Genomic DNA, 19,476 nt, shown 5'->3' with positions numbered 1-19,476 from the left:
TTGTGAACTATGACATCAATTATAATTTTATCAAGGTTAAGAACCATGATATTTAATTAAATATTATAATTCATAACAATAAAATTTTATTAAATATCACGGTTCTAAACTGTGATAAAATTTTAATTAATATGATAATTTATAATTATAAATTTTATCACCGTTTAGAACCGTGATATTTAATAAAATTTTATTGTTATGAATTATAATATTTAATTAAATATTATATTTCTAAACTATATTATTAATTAAATAATGCTGTTCTAGACCTTAATATTTTAAAAATAAACTATTTCGCCGCAACTTTTATTCACGTGTTAATTCTGTATTTATTTGTATTTTCTGTACTAATGATCCAATTTATCCATTATATATCCCAAGGACGTCTCACTTAAAATCTCTCATTGTCATTCTTTTTTTTCCTTAACAAATGCTGCTGTACCCTCACTTCACTTGCAGCACCGAAGCTCAGAGGCGCTGACACACTTCAAATTTGCGAGGGAAAATCAAATGCCGACGCCGAACTTATCGAGCTTAGTGCACGAACTCCGAGAACGAATCGCAGCAACTTCATCAACGCCACCAAACACCAACACCAACACAGCAGCAGAAAACGACTCCGCTCTAGAAATCCGATTCCGTGCTGTCCTTCCTAATCTCCTTCAGGCCTATGTCGTTCCTTCTTCATCCGGTAACCACAAAAACGAAGATAAAACCTAAAACTTCAATTAATTCAATAATTTAATAAAATCGTTAATTAATTGATTTTTTTACATAATCTTGTCGTAGCGAGCGAGCGAGAGGTGATTGCGGTGTTGAAATTGATTTCACACATAGCGAGGAATTTTCCTGGCGTGTTTTACCATGGTAAAGGGAGTGCCATTTTGCCTGTTATTGGTAGGGTTTTGCCGTTTTTCGCAGAGCCTGCGTTTCGGTGAGTGGTTTTTTATTTTCTTAGTGAATTTTATGTTATGTTTTTTTAAAACAACGTGTAGGAAATAAAGTTAGTTATATGATTTTATTGCTTCATATAGCGCGCGGCACGGAGTGATTTTTGATACCGTTGGATCCTTATTGTCCTTGCTTCGCACTGGAGCTCGAGATGCCTACTGTCAGTTTTTTATTGATGCAATGCTGGCTGTTGAAGGTAAAGGAAAAGGAAAGAAAGAAAGCAAGAAAGAAAAAAGGCTTTGTGTGAATGAATGTATTGATTTTATAGCGCTTTTGATATTTTATTTCTGTGTGTATACAGATATATTGTACGTGGCGTCGTTTTCTGTTGAGAATAGAAATGTTCCGGAATCTGGTAGAATAATGTTGAAGTGTTTTTGCAAGTCATTTAGTGGGATTTTCGATGATCCTGCTTGTATTAGTGGTTTGCCGGCTAGTAGTAAACCTGATGATGGTGCGGGTGTTTTGATTAATGTCACGGGTACAGAGAGGTGGATGACTTTTGCGACTTGGATGGTTAAGCTTCTTAGCAAATGTGTGACTGAAGGGACGCTTTATGTGGAGGGACTCATTAGTTTGGCAAATGTTTCAGCTGCTTGTTCGCTGTTGTGTTTTGGAAATGCTGATTTGCATATGGTGAGTAGGGGATGTTCTACTAGTTGGAGGTGTTAGCTTGTTGTATGTAATGTGTTGTTTCTGTTTGATTTATTAAGTGTTGTTTGTTATATCGTTTTGTGACAGTTGTCTGACAATTGAAATTTTGTGGAAGGCATGTTTTGACTTTGCACGTGTCGTCACATCAGTCATAGATCATGATGTTGTTCCTCATGAGAATATGATCAGGTCAATAGCTGCAATACTAAGTGAGGACAACGAGGGACCTTTTTTATTCAGGTATGTGCTTTGACTTCAGATTCCTCACTTGGTGAAGTCTTGCTGTTGATGCATTGTTCAGTTAAAAAATTTAATGAGAGATGCTCTATTACAAAGTCCAATTTCTATGTAGTTGATCTTGATTCCGTTGCTTATGGCCTGTTTGTGTAGATTGCATGGAAGTTCATATCCATGCTGAATAAAATGCATCTATTCACTGTGTGACACAACCAATCTTTATTCGGTTATTACTTTGTGAATGGGGGAACATTAGTTGCACTACCTACATGGGGTTTTTACTAAAGTGATTTAAACAATTACCTTAATAATGTTGCAGAAACATGGTGTATGATTCATCCTTGGGCAGTTGCCTCAATATATTGCATTCCAGCTGTTCTGATGCTATTGTCGAGATAACAGCTGCAGGCTTGATAAATGTCTTTCCTCAGTCAATGCAGAGAACCAAAAGCCAAGAGCTCAAGGTTAGTTTCCCAACATGTTCTTATATAGGCAAGCTGTTCATACTTGTGAGGCATCTTTTTTGTTTGTCTGTGTATCTCATAGATATGCAGTCCAAATTGGTTGGGGAAGTGACTAAGACTGTCTATTGATGCATGATTTTTCCTCCAGGTAGCTTTGTGCCATTCATACTCACGGATTGCTAGAACATGCCCCCCTCATATTTGGAGGCCAGAATCTCTGATACATATGCTTCGTTGTCCTGAACCCTTTTCTTCCTTGATTGATTGCTTTCATGTAGCTCTGTCCATTCTTGGTCCTGATCGTGTTGGAGGGAGGATGGAAAATAATGATGATGCAAGCTTATCAGTATCTGGTGATATAACAGTCCAGAACTCAAGTGTTGGCAAAAAGAGACATTCTCAGAATGTGGATACTATACAGACCAAACGCCGTAAGGTAGATGACGATGTTATGGCTTCTGATCCCAGTGTTCTGGCAGAGTGCAAGCTTCATTCCATAGTTAATTCTAAAAGAGAAGAAGAATATGCTGATTGTATGCATAAATCACTTGTTTCATTCCTCGAACTTTTAAAGCCTCCTGCTAAACCTGATTCTTTAAGACCAGATGTTGCGCTAGCAGCTCTTAGCATGCTTTGCATTGCTTTCTGTAGATTTCCAACGACCTATCTGTCAATCTGTATCTTCCAGCAGATGCATGCGTGGATTCCTTGGATATGTGAACAGGTAGGCTTGATATGTAAAGTTCTCATCAGTTTATCCACCATATTTTCCTAGTCATTGAATGAGATTCACATCATGCAGGCAGAGCAAGGAGGTTCAGTTGCACTTGATATTTCCAACTACCTGGAAGGAATTCACACCATGTTGCTTGTGCAAAGTAAGAAACAAGCCTACATTTCTTCAAAGTTTGCACTCAACTTTCATTAATTGTCAGGAATTTGTTGCTGGTTCTCTGAAAAAGTACGCTTACAATGTTTGATATTCTTTTCAAAGAAGGATTAGACAATTCTTCAAATATTGTTGTTGCTTTCTGGCCAACAGACTTGCTGTAAAAGTCTCATTTATCTCCCATTCCAACTTCAATGGTCAGCAGTGCCATTTTGAAATCACTTGGGGGGTTTAGTTATTAGAGACACAGAAAATGGCTAGGTCATATTTTGCATATATAATCTCATGCTGTTTTTATTAAAATTAGGAAAGCTCTAAATATTTTGTTTCTTTTCTTCAGAATTGAATTAATTACTTTGTAGTATCTGGCTGTTCCTTCTATTTTTCATGTTCTAATGATGATTGTTTCTCATTTAGGATGAAAGTAAGATGAGAATCGCAAGTTTCATTTTTGGTTTCATTTGAATTTCACTTTTGGTAATGCATACTGTGGAGTTTCTTTTGTTGGTCTCCTTCAAAACCTGAGGATGAAGAGAAGACGCATGTTTAGGTTTTGTCCTATTTCAATAGGTTCTGGATAAGATATGATTGATCTGTTGCTGCATTGATATTAGTGAATCTGCTCTTTAGTCAATATTTTACCTTTTAGTTTGGTATCTCAAACTCTACTTGAATTTGTATATTAGGATGCGTGTTGTTATTCCATTTTGTGTCTCATGAAGCCATATGTTGTTTATTAGGCCCCTTTCTCATGGAGGACAAGCCTTTCAACTTTAAGGGCGACAGTACAGATCTTATGCATATCGTGCTCAAGCTTCCTTGGACTCATCCACATATGGTTATTGGTCCGCATCCTCCTTGGAAGACAAAATGTTTCTCCATCCAAGTTGTCTCCAAGCTTGGTTCTATCTTAAAAACTGAACATGCTCTGGAACTCTTGGATTTGGGTCTCAATGATGAAGCTGAAGTTATAATTGAAACTATAACTTCTATGCCGGTGATTGTCTTGTGGTCTGGCCTTGGTTTGCAAGCAGAAATGTTCAAAAGGCTTGAGTAAGTGAGGAATGAAATAGATTTGTCTAGTTCTTTATGTTATACAACATATAATTAAAAATAACTGTCATTATGTGAGCTTGATTGTTGCTAAATTAGTTTGATGCTCCTTTCGCCTGAACTTGTAAATGCATCAACGTCTCATTGAATAGTTTGTTTGGTTATTGTTTCTCAATTTGCAGCTTGCTGGGGAAAGAGGAGAACATCAAAGTTAAGAGAAGCATTCCCTTCACCCTTGGTTTCTTGTCATGTTTTTACGGATCCTGTAGTATTGTTGATGGCCCACCTATAGGTGAATGCAAGTTATTTATAGATATCAATAATGAGAAACATGGCAAGACAACTGATTATTTACAAGGATTCTGGTGCTCAAAGTGTGACGGAAGCATTGTGCACAATCACAAGGAACACTTAAAAATAATGCAACCGCCTGATTTCCAAAGTGCAAGAGTGGGATTGAATAGCCATTTCCCTCAGCTCCAGTCCTTGTTCTTTAAACTTCTTTATGATGAGTCTTCGGAAGAGGTTCAAGTTGCCTGTGTGAGAATTATTCGACGTATCCTTGTACATGGGTCTGAGGATATTTTAATTAAAACAAAATCTGAATGGATTAAATGTGTTGAGTTTTTACTACTGAACAAAAAGAAGGCACTGAGAGAGGCATTCTGCACTCAGATCAGTTCCTTCCTTGAAAGTCCTGTACTCAGTTGTTTATTTTTGAATGGAGATTCATCCAATAAAACTAAAGAGCAGAAGTTTTTGGGCCTAATGAAGCATGCTCTGTCAGCAGCTGAAGACCCACAAATCTTTGAGACTCTTCTGGAATGTGTATCCCAAATTATGATCGCAGTTGATATTCATAGTCAACTTTTCTTGTCTTGTCTTATTTTGTTGGTTGATCAGCTGGATCATCCATATGTGACAGTGAGAATGAGTGCATCAAGGTTAATACACAAATCTTGCTACTTTCATCTTAAAGGAGGATTTGAGCTAATCCTTTCAAAAGTAGTTCACATCAGAAATGAGCTGTTTGATTATCTAACTATGAGGTTCACAAGCCATCCAAAAATGGTCAGAGAGTTTGCAGAAGCTGTTTTTGGAGTTGAAACTGAAGAGCTTGTTGAGAAAATGATTCCCATTGTTCTTCCAAAGCTTGTGGTGTCTCAGCAGGATAACAATCGAGCAGTTGAGACATTATTTGAGTTGGCCAAGTGTTTAAACACTGACATGGTGCCTCTGATAGTTAATTGGCTACCAAAAGTGCTTGCCTTCGCTCTTCATCAAGCAGATAAGCAGGAGTTACTCTCAACTTTGCAGTTTTACCATGATCAGATTGGTTCGGATAACCAAGAAATTTTTGCAGCTGCATTACCTGCACTTTTAGATGAACTTGTCTGCTTTCTTGATGGTGGTGATTCAGTTGAGATAAACCAAAGGTATGGCTCTTTGAACTTGCTTACAATAAACAAATACAGAACTTGTGTGATTTATTTGTTTCTACTCTTTTCGTTATAATATTAAGAGATAGCTAATGATTTCAATACCCCAGCTTAAGAAGTGGCTACATCTTAGGCTGCACTCATCTTTGCAAATTTTGCACTCATTTATCTTAAAAACAGGGCCATTGTCGAGTACTGTATAAATGTCTCAGGCTGACAAACAAGCTTTTGCAAGTTAGTGGCCTGAAAGTGGTTAATAATTACAAAAATATGGGATGATAGGATTGTCGTCCCTGGGCTACTCTTATTAAAGACTGCCATAATGAGACATATCTAAGTAATGAACTCATGCCAAACTTTCATTTAAGGAATCAAGTTCTTACACCTCTAGCTGAGATTTTACCTGCATTGAGATTTGCTTTTCTTAATGCTTTTAATTTATTTGCAATCAACTGATGATTGTATGATGGTGCAAAATGGGTGATTTGTCATCTGCCCGCCATCATATTTTTGTTTACCTATGCAGGTTATCAAGAGTGCCTGACATGATAAAAGAAATTGCCAGAGTTCTGACAGGTGGTGAAGATCTACCAGGCTTTCTGAGGAATCATTTTGTTGGTCTCCTTAATGGCATTGACAGAAAAATGCTTCATGCAGAGGATCTTTCGCTGCAGAAACAAGCTTTGCGACGTATTAAAATGCTAATTGAAATGATGGGATCACAGCTTGGTACTTATGTGCCAAAATTAATGGTCCTTCTTATGCATGCTATTGATAAAGAATCACTGCAAAATGAGGGTCTATCCGTCTTGCACTTTTTCATAGAGCAATTGGCAAACAAGTCACCATCTAGCACTAAACATGTCATTTCTCAAGTTTTTGCTGCCCTTATTCCCTTCTTGGAGAGATACAAAGAAAATCCTTCTACACATTTGAACAAAGTAGTGAACATTTTGGAAGAACTTGTGTTAAAGAACAGAACCATCCTGAAGCAGCATATTCATGAATTTCCTCTATTACCTAGTATTCCTGAGCTAATGGAAGTGAACAAAGCTATTCAAGAAGCACGTGGGTCAATGACTTTGAAGGATCAATTGCGAGATGTTGTTGATGGTCTTAACCATGAGAACTTGAATGTTAGGTATATGGTGGTGTGTGAGTTAAGCAAGTTACTGAATCTGAGAAGGGGAGATATTACATCTCTGATCACTGGTGAAGTTGCTGCTGATATGGACATTTTGAGCTCGTTGATCACAGCCTTACTCAGAGGATGTGCAGAAGAATCAAGGACTGCAGTAGGACAGCGGCTGAAGTTGGTCTGTGCTGATTGTCTCGGAGCATTGGGTGCGGTTGACCCTGCTAAAGTAAAGGGAATTTCATCCCAGCGCTTTAAAATTGAATGTTCAGATGATGATCTTATCTTTGAGCTGATCCACAAACATTTGGCTAGGGCTTTTAGAGCTGCACCTGATACCATTGTTCAGGACTCAGCTGCACTGGCAATACAAGAACTGCTTAAGATTGCAGGTTGTGAGGCATCACTGGATGGGACTGCTTCCCTGTCACAAACCCTGAAGGACAAGAGTACTAAAAGTAGTAGTGGAATGAATACGAGGGGTCAGAGATTGTGGGACCGATTCTCAAATTATGTCAAAGAGATAATAGCCCCTTGTTTAACCTCTAGATTTCAGCTTCCAAATGTGGCTGACTCAGCATCAGTCGGGCCAATTTACCGGCCTTCTATGTCATTCAGAAGATGGATATTCTATTGGATAAAGAAACTTACTGCACATGCAACTGGATCTCGTGCAAGTATATTTAACGCTTGTAGAGCTCTAGTGCGGCATGATATGCAACTAGCAATTTATCTGCTGCCATATTTAGTTCTCAATGCTGTTTGTCATGGTACTGAGGAGGCACGCCACAGCATAGCTGAGGAAATCCTATGTGTTCTTGATGCTGCTGCATCAGACAACAGTGGTGCTGCAGTTGGTGGGCAAAGTGAAGTTTGTATTCAAGCTGTTTTCACTCTCCTGGATAATCTTGGGCAGTGGATGGATGATTTTGAACAAGAGCTAGCTCTTTCCCAATCTTTCCAATCACCTGCATCTAAGAAACAAGCATCCAAATCCAAGGGTCAAGGTTCAATTTCTTCGACAGATCAGGATCAACTCCTTGTACAGTGTAAGTATGTTTCAGAACTTTTAACTGCAATTCCAAAGCTAACACTTGCCAGGGCCTCCTTCAGGTGTCAGGCTTATGCGAGATCTTTGATGTACTTTGAGTCTCATGTGCGTGGAAAATCTGGCGCATTTAACCCAGCAGCTGAGAGAAGTGGCATATTTGAGGATGAAGATGTTTCATATTTGATGGAAATATACAGCTGCCTAGATGAGCCTGATGGTCTATCTGGCTTGGCATGTCTACGCAAATCATTAAGCTTGCAAGACCAGCTCTTAATAAATAAAAGAGCAGGAAACTGGGCTGAGGTTTTAACTTCTTGTGAGCAGGCTTTACAGATGGAGCCCTGTTCTGTTCAGCGGCATTCAGATGTCCTTAACTGTTTGCTGAACATGTGCCACCTTCAGGCTATGGTCACTCATGTGGATGGTTTAATTTCTAGGGTTCCACAATACAAGAAAACATGGTGCATGCAAGGTGTGCAAGCAGCATGGAGGCTGGGCAGGTGGGACTTGATGGATGAGTACATCAGCGGGGCTGATCATGATGGTTTACTTTGTAGTGGTTCTGAAAGTAATGCTTCCTTTGACATGGATGTTGCAAAGATTCTCCAGTCTATGATGAAGAAGGATCAGTTCTCAGTTGCTGAGAAGATTGCACTATCCAAACAAGCTCTGATTGCTCCTCTTGCTGCTGCTGGCATGGATTCTTACGTGCGGGCTTACCCATTTATCGTGAAACTTCACTTACTATGTGAATTGGAGGCCTTCCACACTCTTCTTGTTGATGATTCTTTCTTGGTCAAAAAATTCCATCGGGGTCATCTAGAATTCACTAAATTGATGGAGAATTGGGAACATCGGCTCAGATTTACACAACCATCCCTTTGGGCAAGGGAGCCTCTTTTGGCTTTCCGAAGATTGGTATTTGGTGCCAGTAGTCTCGGTGCCCATGTTGGGATCTGCTGGCTTCAGTATGCAAAGCTTTGTCGCTTGGCTGGTCACTATGAGACAGCAAACCGAGCAATTCTCGAAGCCCAGGCCTCGGGTGCACCTAATGTTCACATGGAAAAGGCCAAGCTTCTGTGGAGTACTAGGCGATCAGATGGTGCCATTGCAGAGTTGCAGCAAACTCTCCTTCACATGCCTGAAAAGGTTGTAGGTGCTGCTGCTAGGTCTTCAATTACTAGCCTTTCATTGGTTCCATTGAATCCCCAACCTGCATTTTGTGATACTCAAGCTTCGAGTGAGAATCTAGATATTGCAAAGACTCTACTTTTATATTCCAGATGGATCCATTATACGGGTCAGAAACAAAAGGAAGATGTCATAACTCTTTATACCAGGGTGAGGGATCTGCAGCCTAAGTGGGAAAAAGGATTCTTCTATTTGGCTAAATATTGTGATGAGGTGCTTGTTGATGCCAGGAAACGTCAGGAAGACAATTATGAACTAGGTCCCAGACTGGTACCATTGACTTCCACTTCTATTTCTCCTTCAAACACTGAGAGGCGATGGTGGACTTCCGCACCTGATGTACTTTTATTCTATGCTAAGGGGCTGCATAGGGGCCACAAGAATCTCTTTCAAGCTCTTCCAAGATTGCTAACACTGTGGTTTGAATTTGGAAGCATTTATCAGAGATGTGGCTCATCGTCCAATCAAGAGTTGAAAAAGGTTCATGACAAGGTACTATAATGTTCAGGACCGATAGTATTGCTGTACTTTTTTTTCCTACTGCATTTTAAAACGTGATCAATTATCTTCTGGCAGGTTATGAGTATTATGCGAGGCTGTTTGAAGGATTTGCCAACATATCAATGGTTAACAGTGCTGCCTCAATTAGTTTCTAGAATCTGCCACCAGAATGAAGATATTGTAAAGTTGGTCAAACGCATAATCACCTCTGTTATCCAGCAATACCCACAACAAGGCCTATGGATTATGGCAGCTGTTTCAAAATCTGCAGTCCCTTCAAGGCGGGAAGCGGCTGCAGCAATCATACAAGAAGCTAAAAAGGGGTTCAGCCAAGGAAACAATGGGAGCAATTTGTTTGTTCAGTTTGCTAGCTTGATTGATCATCTTATCAGATTGTGTTTCCACCCAGGCCAATCAAAAGCAAGGACTATTAATATTTCAACTGAATTCAGTGCCCTGAAAAGGATGATGCCACTGGAAATTATCATGCCAATTCAACAATCTCTCACTGTTAGTTTACCAACGTATGATGTGAATCTCACCGACCCCCTTACCTCTGTTATCTTTTCTGCTTCTGATCTTCCAACAATTTCAGGAATAGCTGACGAGGCTGAGATTCTTTCATCTCTTCAGCGACCTAAAAAAGTAAGCATCTCTATGCTGCTGATATCAGAGAGCTTGAATGTGATTTAGTTGCACAAGATCCTGTCTCCATTTACTTCTGGATTTATGATATTATGGTTCACTTGTTTGCAGCATGCCCATATAAACTTGGTGTCTATGGTCTTCCAATAATTTTGTTTGAGAAAAAACTTCAAGATCCCCTGTGTTATTACACGGGAGCTTGTTGAATACTGAAAACTCATCATAATTGAGAGGGAGGTGTTGCCCATATTTCATATTTGATGAAATGGCTAGCTTAACTGAAATAATAAGCCAGCCACTCATAAAAAATGAAAAATACAGATGGCATAATTTTTTTTTTTTTCAATTTTGAGAATCAAGAAACAGATGTGACTATGTTGAATTTGATCACAAGTTTGTCGCTCGTGTCAAGGGGAATGAATTTCTATTTGTTAATAGATAAACATCCTGGTTTCCTTAATTTAACAAAAGAAAAAAATACATGTTGGTTTCTATTGAAGTTGTTATACTGCTCCAAATTAGCTTCGGAATCTGGATAGGTGGGGATTGTTTGTAGCTATCTTGGCACAGTTTTTTTTCCTCCCTCCCTCACCATTGAATTGAAGCTGTCATCCCATGTTCATTAATTTAAATTGTCCTGATATTTTCCTTTGTGATTTGTTGTGATCATTTTCTCATCAACTGCTGTCCTGTCCTGTTTCTTCAGATTGTTCTATTGGGTAGTGACGGTATTGAACACCCATTCCTTTGCAAGCCCAAGGATGACCTTAGGAAAGATGCACGTATGATGGAGTTCACTGCAATGATAAACCGGTTGTTGTCAAAATATCCTGAAAGTCGTCGGAGGAAACTTTACATTCGTACTTTTGCTGTAATTCCACTAACAGAAGACTGCGGTATGGTGGAATGGGTGCCCCACACCCGTGGACTCCGGCATATACTTCAAGACATATATATAAAATGTGGGAAATTTGACAGGCAGAAGACGAATCCTCAAATTAAACGGATCTATGATCAATGCCATGGTAAAATGCCAGAAGATGAGATGCTAAAAAATAAGATCCTTCCATTGTTCCCTCCAGTTTTCCACAAATGGTTCTTGACCACTTTTTCTGAGCCAGCTGCTTGGTTTAGGGCTCGGGTTGCTTATGCTCATACCACTGCAGTTTGGTCGATGGTTGGGCATATCGTGGGACTAGGAGATCGACATGGTGAAAACATTCTCTTTGACTCCACCACAGGTGATTGTGTCCATGTTGATTTCAGTTGTCTATTTGACAAAGGCTTGCAGTTGGAAAAACCTGAGCTAGTGCCTTTCAGGTTAACACAGGTAACAGGATTTTGCATGCGACTGTATTTTATCAAATTGCTAATGATTCTATCCATCTTCAATCATTTTATGATATTAACCCCTGCATTCTTATGCATGATTTAAGACCGCAATGAGTTCTCAATTGGATTCAACACCAATATAGAATGGGTTTTATGCAGTATTGGATAACATACCCAGAAGTGTTTATAGTCTTGTCTATTTTTTATTTATCGCATATGGTTTCGCAAACCTGGTTTCTTACTCCCTTGGGTACTGTTGGATTATTCCTGCAGAACATGATTGATGGCTTGGGCATCACGGGTTACGAGGGCATTTTCTTGAGGGTATGTGAAATCACACTTTCAGTACTGAGGACACACAGGGAAACTTTAATGAGTGTTCTTGAAACTTTCATTCACGATCCTCTTGTGGAGTGGACAAAATCTCACAAATCCAGCGGGGTTGAAGTTCAGAACCCACATGCACAGGTTCCACTCTTCATCATTCACCTGTCACATTTGTTTCAAGTTTAGCTATATTTATCCTCAATAATCTTTAACCATGTGCTTGAGGGTAATTATTATACAACCATAAAAACTAAAGCACGGTATGTTGAATATTGCAGCGAGCCATTAATAATATCGAAGCAAGGTTGCAAGGGGTGGTTGTTGGCGTTGGAGCGGCACCCTCTTTGCCTCTTGCCGTGGAAGGCCAGGCCCGTCGTTTAATTGCTGAAGCAGTGTCGCACAAAAATCTTGGGAAGATGTACATATGGTGGATGCCTTGGTTTTGAGGAGTCATTGCTTAAACTTTTTGACCAGGTATTTCACAGCCTATTGGAACATTTTCTACTTACCAACCATCTTTTGGAATATCTAAAAAACCACCAAAATTAGACCAAATCCAAAAATTAATGGACATCTAGAATGCATCAAGAAAACTCTTATATTTTTGAAATATTTACCAGCTTGCTTGGCATAAGAACCAAAAAAACTAAAACTTGCGTGACATAGTTAAGTTATTGTTTACCAGCACGCTTGGCATAAGAATGAAAACTCTTAACACTGCTATGACTTCCTGATCCACAAACCACCGTGCTCTCTGCTGGAATCACGTAACTATAGGTGGGTTATTACTTACAGGAAGAGTGGGAGAGGGGAGGAGAGGGTGAGTGAAGTCAGGAGAAAGAAGATGAGAGAGTGCATCAAGAGCAATTGATTCCGGTGATGATGCTACAAATTTCTTGATCAAACGGTTAGTAGATGAAGTTGCTCCTTGGGTCATGGTGGGGACTCCTGCAGAGAAGAAGCGCTGGACTTCTTTGCTAGTTGCTGCTAAACTTTGGTTGATAAATCCAGTGGTGGCGGCGGCTGTGAAAATAAGATAGTGGTTGTTGACGGTGGCTGATGTGGTGTTGGTTCCATGGTACGAGCGAGGTTGTTTATCTTTTGGTGACACCACACTTGCGTGTCCATAGTTAGAACTGGAACTTACAAAAACAAGGAGGTACGGAGGAGGGTTGGAGGAGCTTGCACGTTGAAAGGGTTTTTTTTTTTTTTTTTTTCCTGTGTGTGTGTACTGTCAACTGTGAAGGCAGGAGTTATTGTGGGCTTTTTGAAAAGATTGTAATGGGTTGGATTTTACTAAAAGGCTCAAATCACAAATAACGTATAAATAGAATCAAAAGCTTTGAAATAAATATTTCAATAGAAAAGAAAAGCAATATCTAGAAATATTGGAAGTAGATTTGGGGCTATCTAAAAATCAATCATTGAATGATGTCTTTCTAAGACATTAACACGATAAAAAAAAAAAAACAAAAACAGTTAGAAGCAATAAAATATAACGCAAATCATATAAATTACATAATCATTTGTCATTCTAAATAAAAAAAATATTTTCTTTTAATTTAAATTCTCTCGAAATTAAAAAAATGACACTTTTCACCAATCTTGTTTTCGAGAAGGTGGCATTTTCCCTCCTATTTAAAATTCCAGCACCAAAAAGAAAGAAAGAAAGAACTCTTTAACTCAACGCAATACAAGGGAACATCAACAATAAAAGCAGAAATAGGCTCTATCAATATAACACGTTCCGGGCTACAGCTCCCGGAGATTAAAAGTCTATTTTACAAACAAAACCACATTTTTCTCCTCCACATTTTCTTTTCTTTTCCCCCAAGTTTTTGAAACGAGGAGCTGCTAGAGTTACATGATTGTCACGCAGACATTGATATCTCATTTAAAAGGCGCGCCAAAAGATTGCAACTCTCCACAACTTAAATATAGAGGTAGGATAATTTGGGAGCGACTGGTCCAAAAATGAACTAAGGGGGTGTGTGTGTGTGTGTGTAAATTAATGGCTTGATGATGATCGGCATGACAAATAAAAATAGTGTACAGTAATGGTAATGAGAAGGATGGAAAAGGGTTGGTTCGATTAGCTGGTTGTTCAGGTTATGAGCATCCGCAAGACTTCCCTTTACTTCCTCCTGAGCACAGATAGAAATCGGCCAGACGATTTCTCCTTGCGCAATTCACCAGAATCCCCAAACTGCTATAAAAACTTGCAAGTCTTAGTGCTTGTGATGAACATGTACAGAAACATATATGATATATAAAGCCATTTGTAGCACAAAACAGAATTGCTAAATACCTCTTTTGCTATTTGTTGCAGGATCTCAATAATCTCTGAGAAGTCAGGCCTTAGAGCTGGATCCTGTTGCCAGCATTTTTCTAGCAGTTCGGCAAGCTTTGGTTGAGTATTCTTGGGTATGGTAGGCCGTAGACCCTGAAACCACGTGAATGAAAAGCACCACACAAACTCTTATTATCATGGACTCATCATATGAAATAGGGGAGAAAATGCTTGTTGAAAAGGATTTTTACCTTTTGAACCACTCCAACAGCTGCTTGTAAAGGGGTTAAGTATTCATATGGAATCTGGGAAGCCAAATATGCAAAAATGATTAACTTGCAAGATCAGAAACTTACGGAAAAGAGAGGGGATATTATACCAAATGACCAGCAGTACCTTTCCAGTTAACAACTCCCATAACACGATCCCAAAACTAAATACGTCAGCCTTATGGTCATACGGCTTGTGCTCAATGACCTTCAATGCAAGATAAAAGTTGTAAGAAAATGACGAGATGAACCATTCAGAAGATGCATGGTGGTTACCACCAGCACAACTAATGATGCATCCAAGTTTCAACAAGAATCATGGGGGAGGGGAGGGTAAAGCTATGGTTTATTTAACAATGGTAAATAAGTGATCTCTCTCAGTGACAGCTAGAAGCAAATTACACACTAAGATTAATGTCAAGATAGTTTGCACACTAGTACTGGGGAGGATATTGGTAAAGCTGGGAACACTTTCAGAATAAGGTGTAATGAAAACAAAGGGGCACCTCGGGAGCCATCCATCTATAGGTCCCAGTTTCCGCAGTCATGATTCCAGTCTGAGCTTTCACTCTGGCAACACCAAAATCAGCAACCTTGACTACCTGAAATGAAATGAACAGATGTTTCTTATAGATACACATACGGTACAAAGCTTCAGTTGAATTTGATTTATCTTCCTCAGTGATCATGATGAGAGTCGAAGACGTGTGGAGGACGATGAAAAAGACGAGGTAAAAAACATCACTGAAGCTAATCGAATAGTAAACAAAGCACATGCTGAAAAAATTAAATACGGTAAAGAAGAATCTTACTTCATTTTCATCCAAGAGAAGATTTGCAGCCTTCAAATCCCTATGAATTATATTATTTTGGTGCAAGTAATCCATTCCTTTAGAAACATCTATTGCTACTTTAAGTAAATTTGGCAGCTTAAAAACACCCCCCTGCTTGTGTAGGTAGTCATAGACACTTCCTCCGTGCATGAATTCTGTTTAACAAAAAAGAAAAACAAAGAAAAATCAAGATACAAAATGTTCAATGGGAGATGAAAAATTTAAAGGAAAAAAAAGAAAGGAATTAACACGAGGAATAAATTAACATAACAACTGTTTCAAAACTCTTCGGCATTTACCTGTTACAATGCACAAACTTGGAGGCTTGGTGCATGCACCGATAAATTGTACGACATTCTTATGTCGAACTTTCCTACAAGTTCAAAGAATATGTAAAAACAAGGAAATTAAAAACCAAACCCAAGAAACAGCCTAGAGTTGTAGAAAAACTATGTAGCTGAAGACGTTGTGCCAGACCTCATTATGTAAACTTCTTGGGCGAATTCTTTCTGCAAGTCTGAATTTAATCGCTCAGGCTTGAGAATTTTGATAGCCACTTCCTGACTACAGTATGTACCTTTGTACCTAAGCAAATAGGATGGAACAGTTGAATAAGAAACCAAACATCAACAGAAATTGTATCTAAAAGACAGTTAACTTACAGATCACCATAGGATCCAGAGGCAACTTTGTTCTCAAACTTCAAATATTTAGGATCAATTTCCCACACATCAGTCCCGTCATTGGGTATTGCAACATGATTAGTATCGTATTTGATCCTAAATTGCTCGCGATCCTGCAAACACATTTAAAGTAAATTGGAATGCATATCGAAACAAGACATAATGAATGAAACTGCACAAGGAAAAACATGAATAGGTTCTAGTCAATTGATGTGGTGAAGAGATTATGGCATAAACTAGACATTATCAATTATCTTATTGCATTGGAAAACTAAAGAATAAGCAGAAGCAAAATCTGAGAACTTCAAAATGGTACCCATCAGCTACCTATGGTGAATTGTTCCTGAAGTAAATTCAGTTATATGTGTTCTACCATATTCAAAACATTGCTAGTAGCGTTATGCCTGTCATATACAAGGCATATCATCTAATTTGAGGAGGTTGCTCGTGGAAGAAATAGATGAAACAATTTTAAAATGATGAAGATAAAAAATACATGTCAACAAAACACAATTCCTAACAGACAACTTAATCATCGGGATAAATTCTTATTCAATACATGGCCTAGTCTATTGCAATCCTGGTCTACTTTTGCCCATTTCCAGTACTATAAGAGTTGCTAATGGGAATTCCTGAATATAACTCCTTTTTTCGTTTTCTTAATTATCACTAATTAACTTGTGACTAAGTTTTATTTCTACCTACAGCAGCCCCTCCTCAACCCCATAAAATAACCAAATGGTAAAAAGATCTGAAACTGGATGAAGGAAATTACATCAAATGTTGGAAAGCAATTTATAAAACATTTCATTGCATCCCGCCCAATTCACTGGCTTTAGATATAATTAACTTCAATTTGAGAGGACCATTTTAGCAAATAGACCATTGGTTAGAAGAGAATATTCTGCTTGCAGGGTCATGCAAAGCTTGCCTGATCGATCCTCATCAAATAATATGACATCTCCACTAAACAAGAAACAAGAAAATCAAGAGACTGGAAATATAATCAATTCAAGTACAAATAAATTCATAAAAACTCTTGTAGAACACCACATTCAACAGTGAGCATTGTGAGTGAGAGAAACCCAGATTTATTATAAGCTGCAAACTCCATAAGAAGACACTTGCGATCACTACAAATGAAATCAGGGAATTACCTCAATCTTGGAAACTTCCTTTGCCAACGCATCTCTGAGCTGCTCCGTTTCCTGAAAATTATGAACAGTCTGTTAATCGATCAAGTTCGTTGTGTATTTCAAATATGTTCCTGATTAATGGAAGCCTTATGTAATAAAAGGTGTGTATGGCAAGTACCTCATATGGCCAACCATCAACAACAAATACATCTAAGGAGTAGCCATCAACTGTCGAAAATGCGTGCGCTTCTTGGATGTTCAACCCAATGTCAGCAACTAAGGAAGTCAGCTGTAAATTCGCGAAACATCAATGACCTCATAAATAACTAGAAGCACAATAGACGACAAATACATTAAACCAATGGTTAAATGTTTATTTTAACAGTATCAGACACCATCACAGACTTCCTGCTAACATAAAATGTCAGTTGTTCATGCAACTTGACTAGCCAGTAAAATGCATGCTACCAGCTGGTGGAATATAGCTCAAAACGAATCCTAAAATTTGTTTGCAGTTCTTCCAAATTGAATACCAAAACAGCCTCCAAATTGAAAGAAGCAGCAGAATAAACGATGATTTTCCCCAGCAAATTGAAACAATGATTGAGAAATAAAATGAGCTTGGCTTACTTCAACAAGCATGCTTATCTTACCTGACTCAGGAGTTTTGGCTTGTCATCAGTTGAAAAGGTAATTTCATGCATGTATCCTTCAAAACCTAAAAACACCTGCCGAAAACTTGTATCATGAACAAATCCTCGCGTAGTCTTAAAATCTACAGCCTAATCAATCGCAAATTCTATTCATAATCAAATCTTCACAATTTAGTATCAAGAAGCATCGGTAATATAAAAAACATAACTAATCAGTAAATAGACGTTACCTGAACAAGGCGAATTTCAATCGCCGGTCGATTAGCAGGATCGTGAGCCAAACGCAGCAATCTCTTATGCGTTAACACATCTTCTGCTCTCTCCACATTCACATCTAACGCATATCTACACCACAAAAGGTTCCAAAATCAAAATTGTCCTCCAAAAGATAAAAATATAAGGACAGAAAAAACTAATAATTCAAATTAAAAAAAAACACAAAATTTTCATTTCCGTAACGAAGAGGCAAGTACACCAAGTCACATACATACACATATATCGTATAGATACACGTACATGTGCTGAAACTAACACACAGACACACACACACACACACACACGTACCTGGTAGGGAGGCTACTGAAGTGAGTCCAGAGTTGATCATCAAAACCAGGTAGATTAGCTTCTTCGTAATTAGATTCTTGAAGTCGACGAAGAATCTCATTATAAACCTCAAGTTTCTGCTGCATCATTTGCTGTTGTTGCCTTCCTTGTAACACCGAATCAGACAATGTCGTGCTCGTGTTCTCATTCACTCTGCTGCCTCATCTCTCATCACTAAAAAAAAAAAAAAAAAACAATAAATAAAGCAAAATGCAGAGAGAGAAGTTGCGGATTTTATTTATTTATTTCGCTTCTTACGTTAAAGAAAAAGGAAGGTAGGTTTAAGAGGAGATTAAGGGGCGGGTTAAGAGAGGATTAAGGTTTAATTAATTTAATATTATGGATTTATAGTTGGTGCTGAAGAGAGAGAGGCTGCCTTGTGAGTTTTTTTTTAATGGGTTTCTGGCTTTCCTTCCGCTGCTCTCTAAATATGTAAGTTGTTTTAGAGGCGTAGTGCGCACCCTCGCTCGTTATCCTCCCCCAAATAAAATATTAGCGGGGAGAGTTATATGCTGTGTGTACATTACATCAACTTCCATGCATCTTTACAACGTTTTTTTTGTTTTGTTTTTTCAATCCATCTTTTTGACTTGGAATCATTCCGTTGATGCTATTTAAATCAGAATGTTTTGGGACTGAATGCAGCGCATGAGTTTAAAAAATGGTTTGAATTTTGGGCACTCAAGGTCGGATGTTATAAGGATAATACTGGCCTTAGGTTCCGGGTTTATGACAAAAATGGCATCACCATGCATGCATGTCGCGAGGAAGAGAGTCTCTTATTACCGATTGATGTGTGGAATGTGGAGTGCAGAAGCTCATCGAGACGATCAGAACGTGGGGTGGGAGTGCCATTTAAGATGGTGCATTGAAGAGCGTTCATTTCTTGCATTGCTAAATTATTTGCCATGTTCCAAGGAGAAAGCTAAGAAGGTGCTGCTGAGTAATTATGAGATTCATGGGAGAGGCGTGGATTTTGGACTTGTTAGATGATTCGTAATTGCCTGGGATTACGTTGCAAATCATATTTTTAAAAAATTTAATTTTTTTTATTAAAATTTAATATGATTTGTATGTTTTGAATTGTTTGAATGTGTTAAAATAAAAAATAATTTTTAAAAAATAAAAAAATATCATTGA

General features: G+C 38.4%; 2 protein-coding genes across 8 annotated transcripts; one reads left to right on the top strand and one right to left on the bottom strand.

The window, feature by feature from the left end:
* The first annotated feature begins 419 nt into the window (after positions 1 to 419).
* On the top strand, positions 420 to 14,400 carry LOC133699338 (serine/threonine-protein kinase ATR). 6 transcript variants are annotated; one of them, XM_062122571.1, is made up of 17 exons: positions 420 to 691; positions 790 to 934; positions 1,035 to 1,147; positions 1,253 to 1,306; positions 1,439 to 1,587; positions 1,721 to 1,845; positions 2,162 to 2,306; positions 2,455 to 3,030; positions 3,109 to 3,184; positions 3,936 to 4,248; positions 4,431 to 5,684; positions 6,214 to 9,556; positions 9,641 to 10,210; positions 10,917 to 11,540; positions 11,816 to 12,010; positions 12,148 to 12,343; positions 12,665 to 13,221. In XM_062122571.1, exons 1-16 carry the CDS (start codon positions 511 to 513, stop codon positions 12,313 to 12,315), a joined length of 8,031 nt encoding a protein of 2,676 aa, XP_061978555.1. In that variant the 5' UTR covers positions 420 to 510; the 3' UTR covers positions 12,316 to 12,343; positions 12,665 to 13,221. The 6 variants fall into 6 exon arrangements, with proteins under 6 accessions (XP_061978555.1, XP_061978553.1, XP_061978551.1 ...); XM_062122569.1 differs by lacking the exon at positions 12,665 to 13,221 and adding an exon at positions 14,199 to 14,400 and having other exon boundaries at positions 1,253 to 1,587; XM_062122567.1 differs by having other exon boundaries at positions 1,253 to 1,587.
* LOC133699340 (serine/threonine-protein kinase STY46-like) lies at positions 13,581 to 18,727 on the bottom strand. Of its 2 annotated transcripts, none has more exons than XM_062122574.1 (15): positions 18,595 to 18,727; positions 18,298 to 18,510; positions 17,964 to 18,078; positions 17,734 to 17,808; positions 17,259 to 17,369; positions 17,102 to 17,152; positions 15,924 to 16,057; positions 15,739 to 15,846; positions 15,561 to 15,634; positions 15,241 to 15,416; positions 14,935 to 15,030; positions 14,556 to 14,636; positions 14,411 to 14,464; positions 14,178 to 14,312; positions 13,581 to 14,078 (listed from the first exon to the last, which is right to left on the bottom strand). In XM_062122574.1, exons 2-15 carry the CDS (start codon positions 18,423 to 18,425, stop codon positions 14,004 to 14,006), a joined length of 1,413 nt encoding a protein of 470 aa, XP_061978558.1. In that variant the 5' UTR covers positions 18,426 to 18,510; positions 18,595 to 18,727; the 3' UTR covers positions 13,581 to 14,003. The 2 variants fall into 2 exon arrangements, with proteins under 2 accessions (XP_061978558.1, XP_061978559.1); XM_062122575.1 differs by having other exon boundaries at positions 13,581 to 14,075; positions 18,595 to 18,726.
* Between the last annotated feature and the right edge of the window lie 749 nt (positions 18,728 to 19,476).

Source organism: Populus nigra, chromosome 7 (genome assembly GCF_951802175.1).
Source record: "Populus nigra chromosome 7, ddPopNigr1.1, whole genome shotgun sequence".
Classification (NCBI taxonomy): domain Eukaryota; kingdom Viridiplantae; phylum Streptophyta; class Magnoliopsida; order Malpighiales; family Salicaceae; genus Populus; species Populus nigra.
The sequence above is the reverse complement of the archived record's forward strand: the minus strand, read 5'-3'. Positions and strand labels throughout refer to the sequence as shown.

Excerpts from the sequence above, each read along its gene's own strand:
- LOC133699340 (XM_062122574.1), bottom strand. The coding sequence starts at position 18,425 with ATGATGCAGCAGAAACTTGAGGTTTATAATGAGATTCTTCGTCGACTT. Across the intron at positions 18,079-18,297 it reads TTCAGTAGCCTCCCTACCAG|ATATGCGTTAGATGTGAATG; the intron begins GTACGTGTGTGT and ends TTTGTGGTGTAG. Across the intron at positions 14,637-14,934 it reads ATAGATGGATGGCTCCCGAG|GTCATTGAGCACAAGCCGTA; the intron begins GTGCCCCTTTGT and ends CTTGCATTGAAG.
- LOC133699338 (XM_062122569.1), top strand. The coding sequence starts at position 511 with ATGCCGACGCCGAACTTATCGAGCTTAGTGCACGAACTCCGAGAACGA. Across the intron at positions 4,249-4,430 it reads GAAATGTTCAAAAGGCTTGA|CTTGCTGGGGAAAGAGGAGA; the intron begins GTAAGTGAGGAA and ends CTCAATTTGCAG. Across the intron at positions 12,011-12,147 it reads TTCAGAACCCACATGCACAG|CGAGCCATTAATAATATCGA; the intron begins GTTCCACTCTTC and ends TGAATATTGCAG.